Genomic DNA, 19,096 nt, shown 5'->3' with positions numbered 1-19,096 from the left:
ATAAATCTACCTGATTTATTATTGACACGTGTGTGCCTCATGGGGCGAACGAGATGACGGGGCTGGTGTGGGGTGTTTAAGGGGGCAGGTTCAGCTCCAGGGGACATTTTTCCGAAGAAAGCCCCTTCCCCAAATATCACGTGAAGTCGCTCCTCTTTGCATTTTGTTCTGGAGCTGGAACTGTGGGGAGGGTGTGGGTTTCGACAATCTTGGTTCCGTGAGGGTCTTAGTCCGGCCTTAAAAACGGTAAAGTGAAATGTGTGGATTGATCGTATAGTTGTTCTTTTCGTATGGCCTAAACTATTGAGCTTATTAATTCCAGGCCTTCCATTACACGTTAGTGATTACCATGTCTGCATTATTTCCTTCTACGTCAAAACTGATTTTTTTTTAATAGGCGAATACGTTTAGAATATAAGATGGCATTTAGCAGAACAACTAAAAATAAATACAGATAAAAACGGCATGTTTGGTTTTGTGGCTGAACTTGTGCATTGACCGTTCAGCAGCTCCAAAAGTGCTAGCATGCTGCCCAGAAGCTCCCAGCCAGCACCCAACCCCCACCACACACACACACACACATACACACACACACACCGACCACCATAGACGGAGTCTGCGCATTTTCAAGTCCCCGGACTGGGATGCGTGTTTGTGTTACAAAGGCAGCGCACCTTCACAAGACAGACAGGTAAGACGAGCCGGCGGATTCGTGATTGTTAACATTCAGTAAAGCTTCTTTTAAGTACATAATCAAAAAATAAATAAATAAACGAGAGTGTCAGTTTGCTCGTTTTGTAAATAGAGAAACCCGCCGGATTTGGAGACATTACACCAGATTTATAGCGCCTTTTACGTACAGCGCTGAGCCTACGGCACCGATAAAATCGAAGCACTAATCGCCACCATTTAAACCGTCTTTCTCGTCGCCTTTTGTTACTTACCTGTAATGTAAAAGTACAGTATCTGCATGCTAAACCAAAAGTGATTTTTCTCTTTCACGTTGACAAGTTAAATTGATAAAAATTATAACGATTTTGTGTTATAAATAAAATACGTCTTTATAGATTTTTCATATTGACAAATGTCCCACAAACGTACGACTCAAAGAAAAAAAATTACGGATTGCATAGAGCAAATTAAATAAAAATAAGGTAAACAAAAGCCCCTAAAATAAAATAAAATAAAATAAAAATTCAGGAATTAATTGTGTTTTGTTGCTTCCCTTATTTACCTTTATGATTTCTTTTCATTTTTATTTTCCTAGTTTTATGAAGTATGAATGTATGCAGTGTAATTTTCTTCACAAATAAAATAATAAAAAGGCAATGTAATGAAAACCAACAGGGCAGTGCCGGTCGAAGCCCATTCGGTGTCCTGTACGGGGTGGACGGACGTTGCCCGTCATTGTCCATAGCGGGTAGTCAGTATTATCAATGGGGTTATCCTCTCGGTGTCCGGAGCGCAAAACCCTATCACGCCCAACCTTCACCTCCACAACAGCACAAACGGCGCCCCTTTTTTGTATATATACGGTGGACTTTGAGGAACGTGGACCCCTTGGTGTACGGACGGTGCCCAATTTTACTTTCAGAAACGGCGCCCGGCGGCCAACAGCGCCCGCTCAGGGTTCCACGATCTTGACCCCCCTCGGTGTCCGGAGCGCGCCCCCCTTGACTTTCACGAATGGCGCCCTCTCAGATGCCGGAGCCTATTAAGCGGCCGCCTAATGGGGTTGACCGACTCAGTCATAAGGAGAGGATTTGACTACATTTTTTTAAATTTGAATTTGTACTCATTTCGATCTACTGGTTTGTACAAAACGTCGATTCGCATTTACATTTACGTTTACTTACTTAGCAGATCCTTTTATCCAAAGCGACTCCCAAAACACGATCGTGTAAACTGCTGTTTTGAAACGAATGTGATAGACAAGATTATAAAATTGACCACCGCAAGTAGAAACTTCTAGACCGGACAGAACAGCAAAAGCCTAAATTTAAAAAATAACGGTTCAAAAATGGCTCTTTAGCCGGGTTGTGTGGTTCATCTTATGGTACCATTTTATTCCGGGAAGAGGTTCTTTGCGTGTGAGATACTTCCTAATATGCAGACAAAACAGAAGTATTTAATATGCAGCGGGACCCGAATAGACTAAAACAAACAAACACTTGAACTTTGTGTTATACAGCAAACAGGAACTCATTGGCATTTCACAAATGTGTTATTTTATACTCATTATTATTATTTATGGAGCCTGCTAAACAAATAAAAGTCTTTTAGGAACCTTCATCTGGATGTTTTTGTTTTTTTTTTTTGGAACAAACAATAGTCCCCTCTGGCATTTCTTTGAAGAGCCTTTATTTTAAAGAGTTCTCCTTTTCTCAGCTTCTAAGAACCGCGCATAGCAATCATCAGTTAGAAGGATTTTTACAGAACAAGATCCTTCAAACGCGCCTTAATCACACGGAGGGCGTCGGCACGTCGGACTGAGGTGGGCAGCTCGTGCTACAGATAAGAGAAGTCCGTCTTGAGATTTTAGGTGGCATCGCCAGGCGACGTTCATCTGCAGACCCGAGTTGGCGACACGCAGCGCGCTCTCTTCGGTTCTTTAACGGCGTCTGAATAGAACTCTTGCCAGACAAAGCAACATTTCATTCTGCGAAGGAGTCTTTGCACATAAAGTTGGTTCTTTGTGCTTTGAAAATTTTCCAAATATTTATAAAAATATGAAATCTTTAATTTATAGGCTACCTAGCACGAAACCAACAGATTAAGAAAATCTGGACTGAGCCTGCGTGATTGCACCTATGCAGTGAGAGTCGTTTAAATTCAACACCAACTGGTATTTCACGAATCTGTTACCGGCTGGTTATTCATGGAGCCCGTTACAGATTTAAGGTTCTTTGAGGAACCGTAGATGGATTTTTTGGGAACCAAAATGTTTTCCGTATGGTATCGCTCTGAAGAATCACTCTGACACCTTTAGTTGTAGGAGTGTAGGACCTCACAAGTGTCTCCGTACACATAAGTGCTGACCCACTGAATTATCTGTAGGCGACACTCAAGGATTTGAATTTAGGGCGTGTTGCTTTGGGAGCCATACAGAGATAATTCGAAAGATAGAAGAAGAAAATCACCTTCCATTTACTTTTTCTGTTATTCTTAAAGTTGCACATTTTGTATTAAGAAAACTATTAAGGCCAATATTAAAATTCGCTGACTAATAAACTTCTTTAAGTCCAGCCACGGAGCTCCCCGCGCTGCTGACCGCTCAGACTGCTGGCCCTGGGCGTTGTTCCCAATTCTAATTCAGGTGTAGTTTGGTTGTTGGCACGTCATTCTTCAAAGGAAAAGATTAAAAAGATAATTTCAAAACGCAGTCATTTTTGAAGTATTGCAGACATTTTTAACGAAACGTCCTAGCAGTCAGTAGGCTATGCTATGTAAGATACATTCAGCGTAGTGTTAGCGTCGCGCGCGTCTCCTGAAAAGTCTTAGCATAAGCAGATCACGGGCAATAAAAAATCGATTTAGAACTGAGAATGTAAGCCGGAGTAATGAAAGGTTTCAGATGTTCTACTCTAATATTGTTCGATAGAATTCGGAGAAGAAAAAATAAATACATAAATATCACAAGTCTCAGAAAAAATTAGGTCGACTAAAAGCGAGACACTTTTCACCGCTACCATTCGCCAGGAGATAAAAAATTAAATGTTTTCAAAAGATGCAAAGGATTCAAATTATGAGCATTCTGTGTTTTACACCATAAAATGACGTATCTGTTATGTAGTTGCGTATTTAGTGTATGGGGCGCAAATGAATTCAGTTGTGAAATGTAAAATGCAGTGCAATAAAACATTGGAAATGTTAAAATAAAAACGATAGTATTAAAATTCTGGCTTCGAATAATTCAGAATTGTGCCAGGCAACAAATGAACTTAAAAGCTTTCACAGACTGATAGATAGATAGATAGATAGATAGATAGATAGATAGATAGATAGATAGATAGATAGATAGATAGATAGATAGATTTTAATTTTAGTGTAGTCGGCAAGATTAGATAGATAGATAGATAGATAGATAGATAGATAGATAGATAGATAGATAGATAGATAGATAGATAGATAGATAGATTTTAATTTTAGTGTAGTCGGCAAGATTAGATAGATAGATAGATAGATAGATAGATAGATAGATAGATAGATAGATTTTAATTTTAGTGTTGTCAGCAGTATTAGATAGATAGATAGATAGATAGATAGATAGATAGATAGATAGATAGATAGATAGATAGATAGATAGATAGATAGATAGATAGATAGATTTTAATTTTAGTGTAGTCAGCAGGAATAGATAGATAGATAGATAGATAGATAGATAGATAGATAGATAGATAGATAGATAGATAGATAGATAGATTTTAATTTTAGTGTAGTCGGCAAGATTAGATAGATAGATAGATAGATAGATAGATAGATAGATAGATAGATAGATAGATAGATAGATAGATAGATAGATAGATAGATAGATAGATAGATTTTAATTTTAGTGTAGTCGGCAAGATTAGATAGATAGATAGATAGATAGATAGATAGATAGATAGATAGATAGATAGATAGATAGATAGATTTTAATTTTAGTGTAGTCGGCAAGATTAGATAGATAGATAGATAGATAGATAGATAGATAGATAGATAGATAGATAGATAGATTTTAATTTTAGTGTAGTCAGCAGTATTAGATAGATAGATAGATAGATAGATAGATAGATAGATAGATAGATAGATAGATAGATAGATAGATAGATAGATAGATAGATAGATAGATAGATAGATAGATAGATTTTAATTTTAGTGTAGTCAGCAGGAATAGATAGATAGATAGATAGATAGATAGATAGATAGATAGATAGATAGATAGATAGATAGATAGATAGATAGATAGATAGATTTTAATTTTAGTGTAGTTGGCAGGATAAGATAGATAGACAATTTTAGTATAGTTGGCAAGACAGATGGATCTAGATATTAATTTTAGTTTTAGTTTTATAATTTTAAAACCTTCAGTCTTGTCTTAATCTCTGTTTGCTTATATACTGTGTAATAAATTGAATGTGAATTTTAGTAACTGATGCTCATCATTTTGTCATTTTTTGTTTTACCACACAGAAGTCATGGCTAAAACATATAAGGCTGATGACCGCATGATCATTAAAATCCGCTATTTAAAAAGTCCCATTGATGGTTCAAACCTGCCAGCAACATTTAATTGTGAGTTTGAAGATTCTTACAAGGTGTTCCTCAAAGGGAACCCCAAAGGACTAGGGGTAAGTCCATCATGAACTGGTTAGAAATGCTGTGGTGGAGTTTTCTGAATAAAATAATTGACTGTCTTCTCCTTTGAAGCTTGTTTTATGATCAGTGTGTTCAAAAATGAAAATAGATGGTTTTTTTTTTTTCAAAATACACGAGTCTTATCTATAATTAGAGCTGAAAGGTTTAGGCTATTTAAAGGAAAGCTCAGCTCATGCGGCTTGTTTGAATGTCTTTATTGTGGTGAAATAGATGGCCATCTCTAAAACAGCGTTTGTGCAGAAGCAGCCTTTAAAAGTGTCTTTTTTTTTAACCCTATTTCAAAGTAGGATATCTATTACACTTTGTTTTTTGGTGGCACAGTGTCTAATTTTTGCCTAAGAGCTTCATGGGACTGGAAGTGGGGTCTCTACAGTCTAACTATGCTTTCATGGTAGTTTTTTCTTTGGGTGGGGACACTCTTTTTTTTGTCCCACACCAATAAACTGTATGTGTTTGGGTAACCAGGGAGTATAAGTGAGTGTGCCAGTTTTGGACTGGTGGCCCAGGGTGGCTCCTCGCTCAGCGCCATGCAGCTTCAGGAGATGAATGGATCCTGTCTTACATTAAACAACAGGACTCATTTTCTGAGCTATGACACATTCAGAAAGGTTCTGTTTTTAGATTTTTTAACCAGCCAATGTCTATCAAACATGCTGTCCTTTGTGAAGGATGTCTGTGTTAGTTTGGCCCTGACTGACCTCCTAATCCATCATGGCCTGTCTAAGAGCTCCGACTGCACTTCACTCAGTACCTTTCCATTAAAACAGAATATCTGTATCGATCGCCCATGCTGTCATGAAGCTCATGCACTAGGCAGATGTTTAAATCACCAATGCCATGGTCCGGTTTTTGTTTGTGTGCCCCTCTGGCACTACTGCTTATGCCAGAGGGATCATTGAAGTATAAACTCTATTGAAGCAGCTTTTTAAACAATTTGACAGATAATTTAATTTAATTTTTAATTTTTTTTTTTTTTACAGATTGCTCATATTATTTTTGGAGTGGTCAATCTTTTCCTTGGAATATGCCTGTACCAACCACAAGCTAAAATGGAAATATATCTGACTGTGTTTTCTTGGCCAAGTTTCCTGGTATGTGTAGGCCAATTGCTAAAAGTTACATTTTAGATTTAAATACTTTCATGCTGCGTCGAGGGAGCAGTAATTACACAAATTTCTTTTTTTTCTCATTGACGAGTATACCAAAGTAACAACAAGATCATAAAAACTGGATCAGAATAAACAAGAGAAACATTACAGTAATGTAGAACAGCACACATCGAGAGACCAGAGGCAAGGCGTAGAAAGGACTCGCGGTATAAAGCTTTACCTATGTGGGTTGTTTCACATTTATAAATACATTTGTTTGATGGGCATTTTTAGTCAACATCATTGACTCTTTAGGAACAAGTGTGACAGGACAAGGTTACAAAAGTGATCCTCACAAGGGAAGAGGTCATCCACTTGAACCTGAGCATGTTCAGGCCCCACCAGTACTTGGAAAAGAACTTGGGATGCTGATGGAAGAGGTGATGGAGATGCCTACAGGGAGCACCTACCCTGTGGACTGAATGTGGATTCTGATGTCCCAGTGCAGCGATAGAGACACTCTACTGTAACGATGGCGTCGTCCATCAAATGACACATAAAACTAAGGTCGTAACTCTCTGTCATCAGTAAAGATCTTTTATACATCCTCCGTAAAGCGTAGGGTGTTTCCCGATGTTCTGGGTAAATTGCAGACCACAGCCTAGTCATCCCCTATCTCTAATTGTCTATCTCTTGCTCACCACTTCACCACCTAATAGCTCATGTGTGTTGAGTATACTGGCACCAAAATGGCTGTCTTCGCCTTATCCAGGTGGATACTAGACATTAGTGGTGGCTGAAGTGTCTCCCCGTTAACTCTGAAAAGCACTTTGAGTAATGATAAAAACACTATATAACTGTAAAGAATTATTATTATTATTATTATTATTATTATTATTATTATTATTAAGAGCTCACAACAAAATCCAAACTAGTTAGAATTCCTACATAAAAAAAAACTTAACATATCAGTTAGGCAGAAATTCATCAAACAAGAGTCTTCAAAAACTTCATTAATGCATTGAGGGAGTTCAAATTTCAAATGGAGATGAGCAAGTCATTCCACCAGCTAGGAGCTACGCATGAAAAGAGTCTGAACTGAGATTAATATACAGAGCGGTGGCAACTGCAGACGGCCTCTACCGGCAGACCAGGGTGTTCGAGAAGGAACTTAAAGCCACATAAGTCTCTTCATTTATACACTATATCTCGTATTCCCTAACTTTAACTTGACTCCCCCTCGTATATATATAAATATATACTGAAAGAATGGATGCTGTATAGCGCCCGACCCGACACAGATTGGACACGGGAGGAACGTGTAAAGTAAACAAAACCTATTTTATTTTCTTCCCCTGTGGGCGCATGTCTTCCCCGTATCCTACAGGCAATACACAGTCCCAAATAAAGCACACCAGTACAGCAAACACTCTTCTTCTCCTTTGGCACCACCACTCCTCCCAAGCAACCTTGTCCTTCTCCACCCGACTTTGGCCCCTGAGTGGTGGTCGCTGGCTCCTTTTATAGTTCACCCGGAAGTGCTCCAGGTGCTTGATCACCGAGTTCCGGCTGCACTTTCGGGTGTGATGTATATGCTGCCCACATGGGCTCAGGAGTCCCAAACACAGCATCCCCTGGTGGTGCCTGCGGGACCCAACATGGCTGCACCCAACTCCAATTCCAAGGAAGCCCTGTGGGAAACCGAGGCACTGCTCCACCCCAGGGGGGTGGCCATCTAGCATCCAGGGGGAGGTATTGCAGTGTCCCACCCCCGCACACACACGTAATTTTTTGCTATATATTGCCTTTGATTCTTGTAAGTCTAAGCATTATCCTCTGATGAAGACCCCTGGCAGGGGTTGAAAGCTCAGCAATAAAAAGTACTTTATGATACGTGATTCATTTTTTCTCCCTTTGTGGATCTCCAGCTGCAAATATATATATATCCATCCATCCATCCATTTTCCAACCCGCTGAATCCGAACACAGGGTCACAGGGGTCTGCTGGAGCCAATCCCAGCCAACACAGGGCACAAGGCAGAAACCAATCCCAGGCGGGGTGCCAACCCACCGCAGGACACACACAAACACACCCACACACCAAGCACACACTAGGGCCAATTTAGAATCGCCAATCCACCTAACCTGCATGTCTTTGGACTGTGGGAGGAAATCGGAGTACTCGGAGGAAACCCACGCAGACACGGGGAGAACATGCAAACTCCACGCAGGGAGGACCCGGGAAGCGAACCCAGGTCCCCAGGTCTCCCAACTGCGAGGCAGCAGCGCTACCCACTGCGCCAATGTGCTGCCCCTATATATTTATATATATATAAATATATATATATATATATATATATATATATATATATATATATATATATATATATATATATATATATATATATATATATGTAGAATGTAGAAGTCATTCTACACATATATGATCAACAAAGACCAAGGTCAAGGGTAAACGGAGTATGGTCAAGTCATGTGTATCGTGCAGTGCGCCTTTACTGGTATTTTTATATTATGTACATTAAAGAACCATCAATAACAAATCAAATTAATAATATATTGAACAATTATTACAAAAGTAAAGTTGAATAAATCGGACTCTGCAGCTGCATAAATAAAAGGTAAAATACAGGTTAGCGGAAATAGCCCAAAAGTTGAACGAAATCTACGTTTTGCACCTAATACTTGTATGCAAATTTTGGTTGACCTAAGTGAAAGCATACACAAGTTATCGTGTTTACACACACACACAGACAGACATCTTCTTCTTTCGGCTGCTCTCGTTAGGTGTTGCCACAGCTGATCATCTTCTTCCATATGTTTCTGTCCTCTGCATCTTGTTCTGTTACCCCCATCACCTGCATGTCCTCTCTCACCACATCCATAAACCTTCTCTTAGGCCGTCCTCTTCTCCTCTTCCCTGGCAGCTCTATCCTTAGCATCCTTCTCCCAGTATACCCCTCATCTCTTCTCTGCACATGTCCAAACCAATGCAATCTCACTTCTCTGACTTTGTCTCCCAACTGTCCCACCTGAGCTGTCCCTCTAATGTTCTAATTTCTAATCCTATCACAGACACAGACAGACACACAGACATAATTCCAAAAATGGTATTTTCGGACTCAGGGAGGTCTAAAACACCGAGATTTTGATAAATCTCGAAATGGAATTTTTGGAGGATTCCAATACTTCTCTATACTTTGTATATGAGAAAGTCAGGGAGGTCTAAAACGTCGAGATTCATCAAAATCTCAACATCGAATTTTTGGACGATTACAATACTTTCCCTATGCTTTGTATACGAGAAAGTAAAAAAAGAAAGAAGAGGAAATGGCTATGTCTTTTTCCCTTGATACATTCAGAGATTATAACTGATACCATGTGGTACTTTTTAGAGAATCACAGATACACAGTAGCTATGTAACATTGGCATAGCACTAATAGGAAAACCATGGGACATGACGATAGGGCCTAGTGAGGTGAAGTACAAAGGTGAAGTGCCTCGTCACAAAGACACAAGGTAGGATTTGCCCAAGAGGTAGGACTCAAACCACCTTCCAGTGATGCCAAGTTCTGAGAGGTTGGCAAGGGGGATCTGGTGTTTGACCATGTCAAGGGCAGAGGAGGGATCTAGTGGGATAAGAGACAAATGACATGTTGGTAGGTCTAGCCATTTGTATTGTGTCGACAACAGTAAGCAGCGCCTTCTCTGTGGAATGGCCCCTCTTGAAGCCTGGCAGTCTGTTCTTACCACTGGTGTTTTGACACAAACACTCAATCAAGTAAAAATATGAGAAAGCAAAGACCTGAAAACACAGGCAGACCTGGAAGGCATTACATTTTTAATCTTTAGAAATGAAAATTCATTAATAGACTTTTACGTTTCTTTCCCTCTTTGTCATTAGTTTATTCTGACCGGAAGTCTGGGCATTCTGTCTACATGTTCACCTAACATTTGTGTGGTAAGTGCACTTTACTGCCTGTTTATATTAATTAGTTAACATTTATATTAATTAGTTTCTACTTTGGTTTTGATATATTTGAACAAATTTGTATCGTCATGTGTGATAGTTCTGTATTTAGTTAGCATTATAATCTCTTCTTGCATTTTTGTCTGCATATGTACGAGGAAAGTGTGACAGTGGTGAGGTCTGCAGTAGGAATGATGGGTGCAATCCAGGTGGAGATGGGATTAGATCAGGGATCGGCTCTGAGCCCTTTCTTATTTGCAATGGTGATGGACAGGTTGACAGACAAGATTAGACAGGAGTCCCCGTGGATTATGATGTTTGTGATCTGTAGCGAGAGTAGGGAGCAGGTTGAGGAGACCCTGGAGAGGTGGAGATATGCTCTAGAGGGGAGAGGAATGAAGGTTAGTAAGAAGAAAACAGAATACATGTGTGTGAATGAGAGGGAGGTCAGAGGAATGGTGAGGGTGAAGGGAGTAGAGTTGGTAAAGGTGGATGAGTTTAAATACTTGGGATCAACAGTACAAAGTAATGGGGATTGTGGAAGAGAAGTGAAAAAGAGAGTGCAGGCAGGTTGGAATGTGTGGAGAAGACTGTCAGGAGTAATTTGTGACAGATGGGTGTCAACAAGAGTGAAAGGAAAGGTCTACAGGACGATAGTGAGACCAGCTATGTTATATGGGTTGCTGATGGTGGCACAGGAGACAGAGCTGGAAGTGGCAGAGTTAAAGATGTTGAGATTTGCATTGGGTGTGACAAGGATGGATAAGATTAGAAATGAGGACATTAAAGGGTCAGCTCAGGTTGGACAGTTGGGAGACAAAGTCAGAGGGGCAAGATTGTGTTGGTTTGGACATGTGCAGAGGAGAGATACTGGGTATATTGGGAGAAGGGTACTAAGGATAGAGCTGCCAGGCAAGAGGAGAAGAGGAAGGCCAACCAGAAGGTTTATGGATGTGGTGAGAGAGGAGGGTGTAATGGAGCAAGATGCAAAGGACAGGAAGATATGGAAAAAGATGATCTGCAGTGGCGATCTCTAACAGGAGCAGCTGAAAGAAGAAGAAGAATCTACTCTTGCATTTTTGCCTTAAGAGTTGTTGCGGTGAGGAAGAACTTGTGGTGTTCTTGGTGTGCAAGAACAATATAGTTTGTACTGTTGTGTTGTACTAGGGACATTCAGAATGTTTCCACACTCTTTTTTAACTCTATTTATTAAGAATTTCAAAAACAAATTACAACACTTTTCTACATAGACACCTTCCTTTGCGATGCAATTTTTCCCAGCGTTGTATCAACTTTTTAATGTCCAATTACTACCCCTTCACCGTTTCCAACGAAAATATACAAGTGCATAAACTTTTTGAACGTTCCTCGTATTTCTGAGGTGGCCGTGATAGACTGGCCATTTGGTTCTGTGAAGAGGATTACTTGTATTCTGCTTTGTGTGTTGTATTTACACAATTTTTTGACACCCATTGCACACCCAACCTACTGTACCTGGAAGGGGGTCTCATTCTGAATCGCCTTTCTCTAGAAATATTTTTTTTTGGAGAGTTTTTTCTTGTTATTGTAGAGAGTCAAGGCTTGGGGGGCTAAAAAAAAAGAGGGTTTGTTAAAGCCCATTGAGGAGTTTAGCAATATGAGAAAAAAAATTGTTGTTGTACCGTATGGCACAACTGAATATATTAGACGTCAGCTTATAACATTTAATATGTTGTGAAGTTAACAGCAAATTACCACCGGTGTAGTTGACTTTTCCTTAGTGGGGATCATTTACTCAAGTTTATTAACATATTGATCCACAGTTAACCATTTTAGTTTAGTTGCTTTTTTTGCTAATTGCCACTGTGAGATAGCAGGTCTGTGGCCTATGCATTTGAAATAAATACGTAATGTTTTTGGGTGGGGTTTGGGTAGCCTCTCAATAGTGCTAGAGCCATGATTACAGCATATGCTTCCTACAGGGTTTTCAGAGGTCAGAGGAAGGGGGCAAACCAAAGAAATACGACAGATCCATGAGTGAGTATAGTATTGGGTGCCTGAGTCGAGGGAGATTGAGGCAGAACAATCGGTAGCCCCACGGAAAAGGAGTAATCGGCAGTCCATGGGGTGGATCGTTCCCCGCTGAATTTCTGGAGGACCCAGTACTATAATCGTGGAGTCCTTGTTTGGGATCCCGAAGATGTTAAGAGTGCATTGGGGAAGGCGGGAGACCAGCTGGCCCTGAGTAGTCTAGCAGATGCCGATGAAGGCAGCCACGACGGGAGTCTTAAGTGAGGACCACTGCTGCTGGTGTCTTCACCAGTTGTAAGACCCGTTGAGTGAGCGGGGGGCACGGCAGTTCATTTTGAGGTCATACATAGATTGCTATAGCTTGTGGTCACATCCTGGATTGGAACATGCAGGAGCGCACAGTGTTTCTTACAGAAAAAAGAGTTGTCAGCACACTCACATCTTAAGCAATACGCCCCTGTCAGCACCGCACATACACAAGACCAGTTGCAGCAATTTCTTATTCTAACTGTCACAGGGTCTGTGCAACTACAACAGATCTAGACAATACTCACTTCCTTATTCTTTTTGTACGCACATACTGTAGCTTATACAGTATGAAAGGTTACATAAAAGTTAGTTCAGTACATTACATTAGTTACAAAGAAATTACATTCTTATAGCTTTAGTATCTGCATTAGATTACATTTGTTCGGTTAGCTTAATACATCCTTATTTAATGCACAAGTGTCACGCTTCTTACAGTTCTATTAGCACCATACTTTTATTATTTGGAAAGATTGAAGCACTTTAATTCTAAATATTATATATGTATAATTATAATTATAATATAATTAATTATAATATTAATATGTGAATTTCCCCTTGGGATTAATAAATTATCTATCTATCTATCTATCTATCTATCTATCTATCTATCTATCTATCTATCTATCTATCTATCTATCTATCTATCTATCTATCTATCTATTCTTTCTCAGCTCCATACATTTCACAAATTAAATAGCATATAAATGATTCCATATCATAATCAATAAAAGGCACTCTGTTCGGCAGCCTTCAGTATTAAGTTTGCTCTTCCATAACTACTGTGCTGTTTCAATTGCTTAAAGTGGACGTTGTCTCTTTATTTTGAACAGGTGAAGTCCTTCTATTTTACCAGTACCATGAGCTTTCTTTGGGCTTCGACGGGAATGGTTATCTATTCAATTATGGCTACTGGTAGCCCAAAGATGGAAGTAGAACAAGTAAGTTCCATTCTTAGTAAATTCAATCTGTTTCTTCTCCATATACAGTACGAACTATCAATAGTGGCATCTTCATTCAAGGTGACATACAAAGTCAGGTCACAGTACACTTGTATTTTTACAATTGGTGCACAGGAATGTCACATGACTTTCTTAGGTTGGGCTCGTAAGCTGAACTGGCTGATCATTGGGCCCAGCGGTTTAGTCACTAAAGCACACTGTTTCCCAGTATATTACACCAACCAGTGGTTGTGGACCAGCAGAGGACTGAGGAAATCTTCACAGACTAAGGAGGTGGAAAATATAATAAACTTATTTATTCTGTAACATAATTTATTTAACTAGTGTCTGCAGTAGAAATACATAAGTGACGGTACTCTCTTTCAAGTGTGATTTCATAACAGAGCAGAGTTTTTACCATTAATGTTAGATGTGAGACTCAACTCCTCCTTCAATTTTTCAAGCGTCCAGACTTAGTCACATCAGATCAGAGAGCGAGGGGAGCGGGGGTCCCCCCTGCAGTTTCAAGCATCCAGACAGAAGAAGACGTAATTTCTCATTCAAAATGTGTGGCCTGCAGAGGGTGCACCGCCACCCAGACCCGACACAGACAGACACAGGACACAAGTTCAAGGCACACACATTTTATTTTCTTCTCTTGTTCCTCGTGGGAAACGCCTTCCCCGTTTCCCACAAGCCCAGCACAGTCTCACAGCACAAGCACAAACACAATACTCTTCTTCTTTTCTTTCTGTTTCTCTCCTCCACTCCTCTGGTCAAGCTTCGTTTCCCATCTCCTAACTCTGGGCTGCTGGCTCCTTTTATAATGCGCCCAGAAGTGCTCCAGGTGCTTGATGACCTATTTCTGGTAGAACTGCCCAGAAGGGATTGGTAGATCCTGCTGCCGAACCCCCTGGTGGTGCACACGGATCCCAACAGGGCTGCACCAAACTCCTTCTCCCATGGAGCCCTGTGGGAGTCCGAGGCACCGCTGAAACCCAGGGGGTTTGCCACCTAGCACTCCGCAGGAGGTAACGTTCTGGACACGCTTGCTTCCCTGGTCCTTCCAGCATGGAGGTGTCCTGGCCGGGCGCTACAAATGTTATCTGAAAAGTGTTCACATTGGTGACACAGGGGCACTTGTCTGCTGCCTCACAGTAAGGAGACCAGGGTTCGCATCTCCTGTGTGGAGTTTGCATGTTCTCCCCATGTCTGTGCGAGTTTCTCCTGGGTGCTCCGATTTCCTCCTACAGTCCAAACACATGGAGGCTATGTGGATTGACAAAACTAGATTGACCCTGGTGGGGTGTGTGTGTTCACCCTGCCCCTGTCCAGGGTTTGCTCCTGCCGGGGTGAGCTTCTGATATTAAAAGGATTCCTGCTGCATACAATCACACTGGCTCAGTTCCAGTTCTGTTAGTTATAACCTGCCAGGTGGCCTACTACAGCGGGGCGCAAAGTAACAAAAAAGGGGGCGCGAATGTTGCCATATGTGGTGTAATTTCGCTATTCGTAGGAAAATTTTAAACTTGTTAGCGGTGTATTGGCAGCAAAAAAAAAAATATGAATAAATTTTATTAGGGTTTCATAAAAAACATTAGGGAGGTGTGATTAAAACTGCTATGAAAACTCGGGTCGCAAATACTTAAAGGTTGAGAAACGCTGGTCTACTAGGTGGACATTAAAGATTTCTGTCTTGTCCACATATTAGGAATCTTTTTAAAGCACAAATGCAAAGAGAATTTCACAGAGTGAAATGGCTCTTTCTCAAGCAACAACACTATGAGGAAACAGACAACCCACTAAAGTGCCATTACAAAAATCCATATTTTCTAGGGTGTCTGAAAGATGCACATCCCTGCCATTGAAAACCAGAATAATATCTTTGCCAATCAAACACGTTATTGAAATTAGTTTTAAAAATGAACTTTAATAAGGATTCTGAACACAAACATACCATGATTATGGACTGAAAGGAGGCGGGGTGGGAGGGTGCCCCATGTCCCATGTCCCATCATAGTCCTTCAGTTCACAGACTTTACACATTTTTTGTGCTCTTAATGTCACTGCTAACAGATAAGAATGGCAGACATTGCTTGTCTATGTTTAACTAATATTTGGGAAAAATTTACTCAGCGTTGCTGAATCTGATGAAGGGTATAAAGGTCGGTGTCTCCAGTTTGCATGCAGAAGATTAACACATTCAAGAGATTTTTATTTGAAGACTGTGATGGATGGCCGGCTAACTATTCCGGCCCTCACCCCCAGGCCGCCAGGTGGAGCTCTCCTGACAGCATGGAGGTTCCCCGAATTCCAGCAGGGCCTCATGGACTTTGTAGTTTGTATGCACAGCCCTGCTGGATACCATGGGGGCCACCAGGAGTCACTGTAGGGAGTGACTTACGTGCCCTATAACCTGGAAGTACGTCCTGGTCACATGAACAGGAGAAATGACGTACTTCCAGGTTGAAGAAAAGGACTTTGACTCTGACCCGGAAGTAATACAGACTTATGAATTGTTGGACAGGAACCACTTCCGGGTCAGGGGGTATAAAAGGACGCAGACATTGAGCTGAGCTGGGAGGTAGGGTGCCTAAGTGTCTGGGAGCGGAGGAAAGAGAGAAAGAGAGAGAATTGTGTTTAGTTGAAGTATTGATCATTGTATGAGTAGTGTGGAGTGGACTTTTACCTGGTGTTTGGAGTGGTACCTGCGGGTTCAAGAGGTCGATAAAAGCCTCTACTGCTACAATGACTGGATTAAGTGGGGTTGAGTATGCCATGTTAGGGTTACTGAAACCAGATTAGATCATCTCCATTGAGCATAACATTTTCTTCTGGATAACTTCTTTATCTGTATATAGAACAATTGGTGTACAGAGGCCTTACTTTGAATTTTTATGTAAATAAAACTTCAGTATTCATTGTGTGAGTTTTTATTTTCCCTCTGGAATACTCTAGGGACTTCCTATAAAGTATACTCTCCACAAAAAACGATTATATACACTAAGATTTTTATAATATGTAATGATGTGACTATGATTTAATAATATCAATATGTAGAAACTCGACCAACCTATCGATATGTAACTATATACCTATCTGTAACTATCTATATGCTGGAATCCTGACAACTACGCTTATCACATCCTTCTTCTATTTTTGACAGATGATCAATGCTGTCAGCACTTTGTCGGCCGTTCTCCACGGCCTGGAAGTTGTGGTCAGCATCGTCTCAGTGCATTTTGCTGGGAGAGCAGTGTGTCGGGATGACTTCAATGTTCTGGTAAGAGGTATTCATTTCTCAAATGAAAAGATATCATTTATTACTTTTGCTTTCCTTGTTGTACTTTTCATGATCCTGACGTAAGTAAATGGAGAATCGGATTATTAGTGCCCTCTTCATAACCATAAATTTGATGTTTGAAAACAGAGGAGTGTATTACATACTTGTTAAAAACTTCTACAAATACTTTTTAGCATGTCCTCCGGCGCAAACACCTATTTTGTTCTTCACAGTTTAGATTTGGATTGTTTAAATATTCATTCTTCAGTATGGATGTCACTTGATCTATATAAGACTTAATGATACAATAAATACAAAGGACGTGCAAAAAGTTTTCCGCACTTTCCTTTAAATCTGTTTATTAAGAATTTCAAAAACAAATGACATCACTTTTCTACAAAGTCACCTTCATTTGCGATGCAATTTTCCCAGCGTCGTACCAACTTTTTAATGCCCAATTTCTACTCCTCCCACCTTCAACATTTGCAACGAAAATATAAAAGTGCGGAAACTTTTTGAACGTAAATTAACATAACATATTCAAACTTTCTTAATTCATTTTGTTGTCATGGAAAGCCAAAGTCTTTCCCAGCAGATTTAGACTTGAGGCAGGAAACTGCTAAAAAAATGAACCAGTCTTCTTGTTTAAAAAAGTCGATATTATTCATACTATTTCTTCATTACTTAGCCTGAAAGAAATAGACATATTTGCCCTTTATTCTGAATTATGCAAAATGATGGTGTGACTCCATTGAGTGTTAACCGTCCTTTCGTTCTTTCAGCCTGTGATTTACCTGGAGCAGAACTGCTGACTTGCGTCCCAGTGACTGACATTAGGAAGACGTGACCTGTCGCACACCTCCTTCCATCGCTAAATAAACATTTATGGCTTTCATGAGGAGTGGCGCTTGTCCCAGTGCTGGACGATGTCACTTGGCTGCACCTAATGGCCCATTTATGAAGAAAATGATTTTAGGATTCTAAGACATGCTGGAAATGTCAAACCTAACACAAAGCGAGCTGTTTGTGTTTGTGAGTGTGTTTTGTGTAATTATTAACTGTACATAATGCTACAATTACACAGGTATTCAATGAAATTTTTCCCATTATTTCATGTCTTTTTTATAATATTTTTGGACACTGAATTAAATAATTAAACTATTTTTCTCCATTGCATAACATTTTTTGAATTTTTTTAGCTGTCAACTATATTTTTTTTATGTATGCATTATAATATTAGTTTTTTATTTTTAAAATGTGTTTAAGTTTATTCTTTTCTAATATTAAAAAGAAATCTGTGTTTGAATCAAAAATTTATTTTGTTTGAACTGAACACGGTGAGGAGCCCTTACCACAGTCAGGCCCGACACAAGCCCAGGTCTTCTCTGTGAATCGGCCACCACAACCAAGAATTTCTCTTGGGCTCAGAAGCAATGGCTGACTTGAAAAAAACTTCAGACTGAAACCAAAAACATCTTCAGACCCAGGCTGGTGGATCCAGATCAAGAGATGCTACTAGCACGTCATATTAAGCTTGGTTTGACCAAGCAGCTTCTTAAAGCCTAACAAAGGAAGGAGACTGTTTGATGGGTTTGTGCAGAAAGTTTCCAGACGAGTGTTGTCCAGCTCCTCTCCCGACTCAAACTCCCCTAAACTGAAACAGAGCTGCTTCCTTTATCCTTTACCCAGAAGTATGTCTGGTCCCATGACATTTTCCCTCAGAAGCTTTTCCACATTAGGCGGAAGTCCCATGAAGTAAGGACCATTAATCCCTTTAGTGCCCCCCTGACAGCACCCAAGAGGGCTCTGTGGGTGTCTGTAGAGGTACTGTAATCCAGGGACACTGCCATCTAGCATTTTGGGGGAGTAAATAACAAGAGTAAGTTGCCTCCCTCTATCCTTCCATTGTAATGCATCCTTTATCAAGTCCTTCCAGGATGCCAGAATATCCATTCCTGTCCATCTTGGCTGTAGCAGGGAACACCCAGCCTAATCGGTGGGCCAGTCTCCCTTACAGGTATGGAATCTTGGACCAACCCAGATGGGACCCCAGCCCATGCATGCCATCCATTACATCTATATATACTGTATATATATATATATATATATATACATACACAC

General features: G+C 40.2%; 1 protein-coding gene across 1 annotated transcript; it reads left to right on the top strand.

Annotated features, from left to right (window-relative positions):
- Positions 1 to 653: 653 nt before the first annotated feature.
- On the top strand, positions 654 to 18,187 carry LOC127529755 (uncharacterized). Its single transcript, XM_051934474.1, has 7 exons — positions 654 to 691; positions 5,173 to 5,330; positions 6,339 to 6,449; positions 10,370 to 10,426; positions 13,585 to 13,692; positions 16,859 to 16,975; positions 17,758 to 18,187. The coding sequence occupies exons 2-7, from the start codon at positions 5,178 to 5,180 to the stop codon at positions 17,785 to 17,787; spliced, it is 576 nt and encodes a 191-aa protein (XP_051790434.1). The 5' UTR covers positions 654 to 691; positions 5,173 to 5,177; the 3' UTR covers positions 17,788 to 18,187.
- The last annotated feature ends 909 nt before the right edge of the window (positions 18,188 to 19,096 follow it).

This window comes from Erpetoichthys calabaricus, chromosome 12 (genome assembly GCF_900747795.2).
Source record: "Erpetoichthys calabaricus chromosome 12, fErpCal1.3, whole genome shotgun sequence".
In the NCBI taxonomy this organism is placed as follows: domain Eukaryota; kingdom Metazoa; phylum Chordata; class Cladistia; order Polypteriformes; family Polypteridae; genus Erpetoichthys; species Erpetoichthys calabaricus.
Note: the sequence above shows the minus strand (reverse complement) of the source record. Positions and strands in the feature narration are given on the sequence as shown.

Excerpts from the sequence above, each read along its gene's own strand:
- LOC127529755 (XM_051934474.1), top strand. The coding sequence starts at position 5,178 with ATGGCTAAAACATATAAGGCTGATGACCGCATGATCATTAAAATCCGC. Across the intron at positions 5,331-6,338 it reads GGAACCCCAAAGGACTAGGG|ATTGCTCATATTATTTTTGG; the intron begins GTAAGTCCATCA and ends TTTTTTTTACAG. Across the intron at positions 13,693-16,858 it reads CAAAGATGGAAGTAGAACAA|ATGATCAATGCTGTCAGCAC; the intron begins GTAAGTTCCATT and ends TATTTTTGACAG.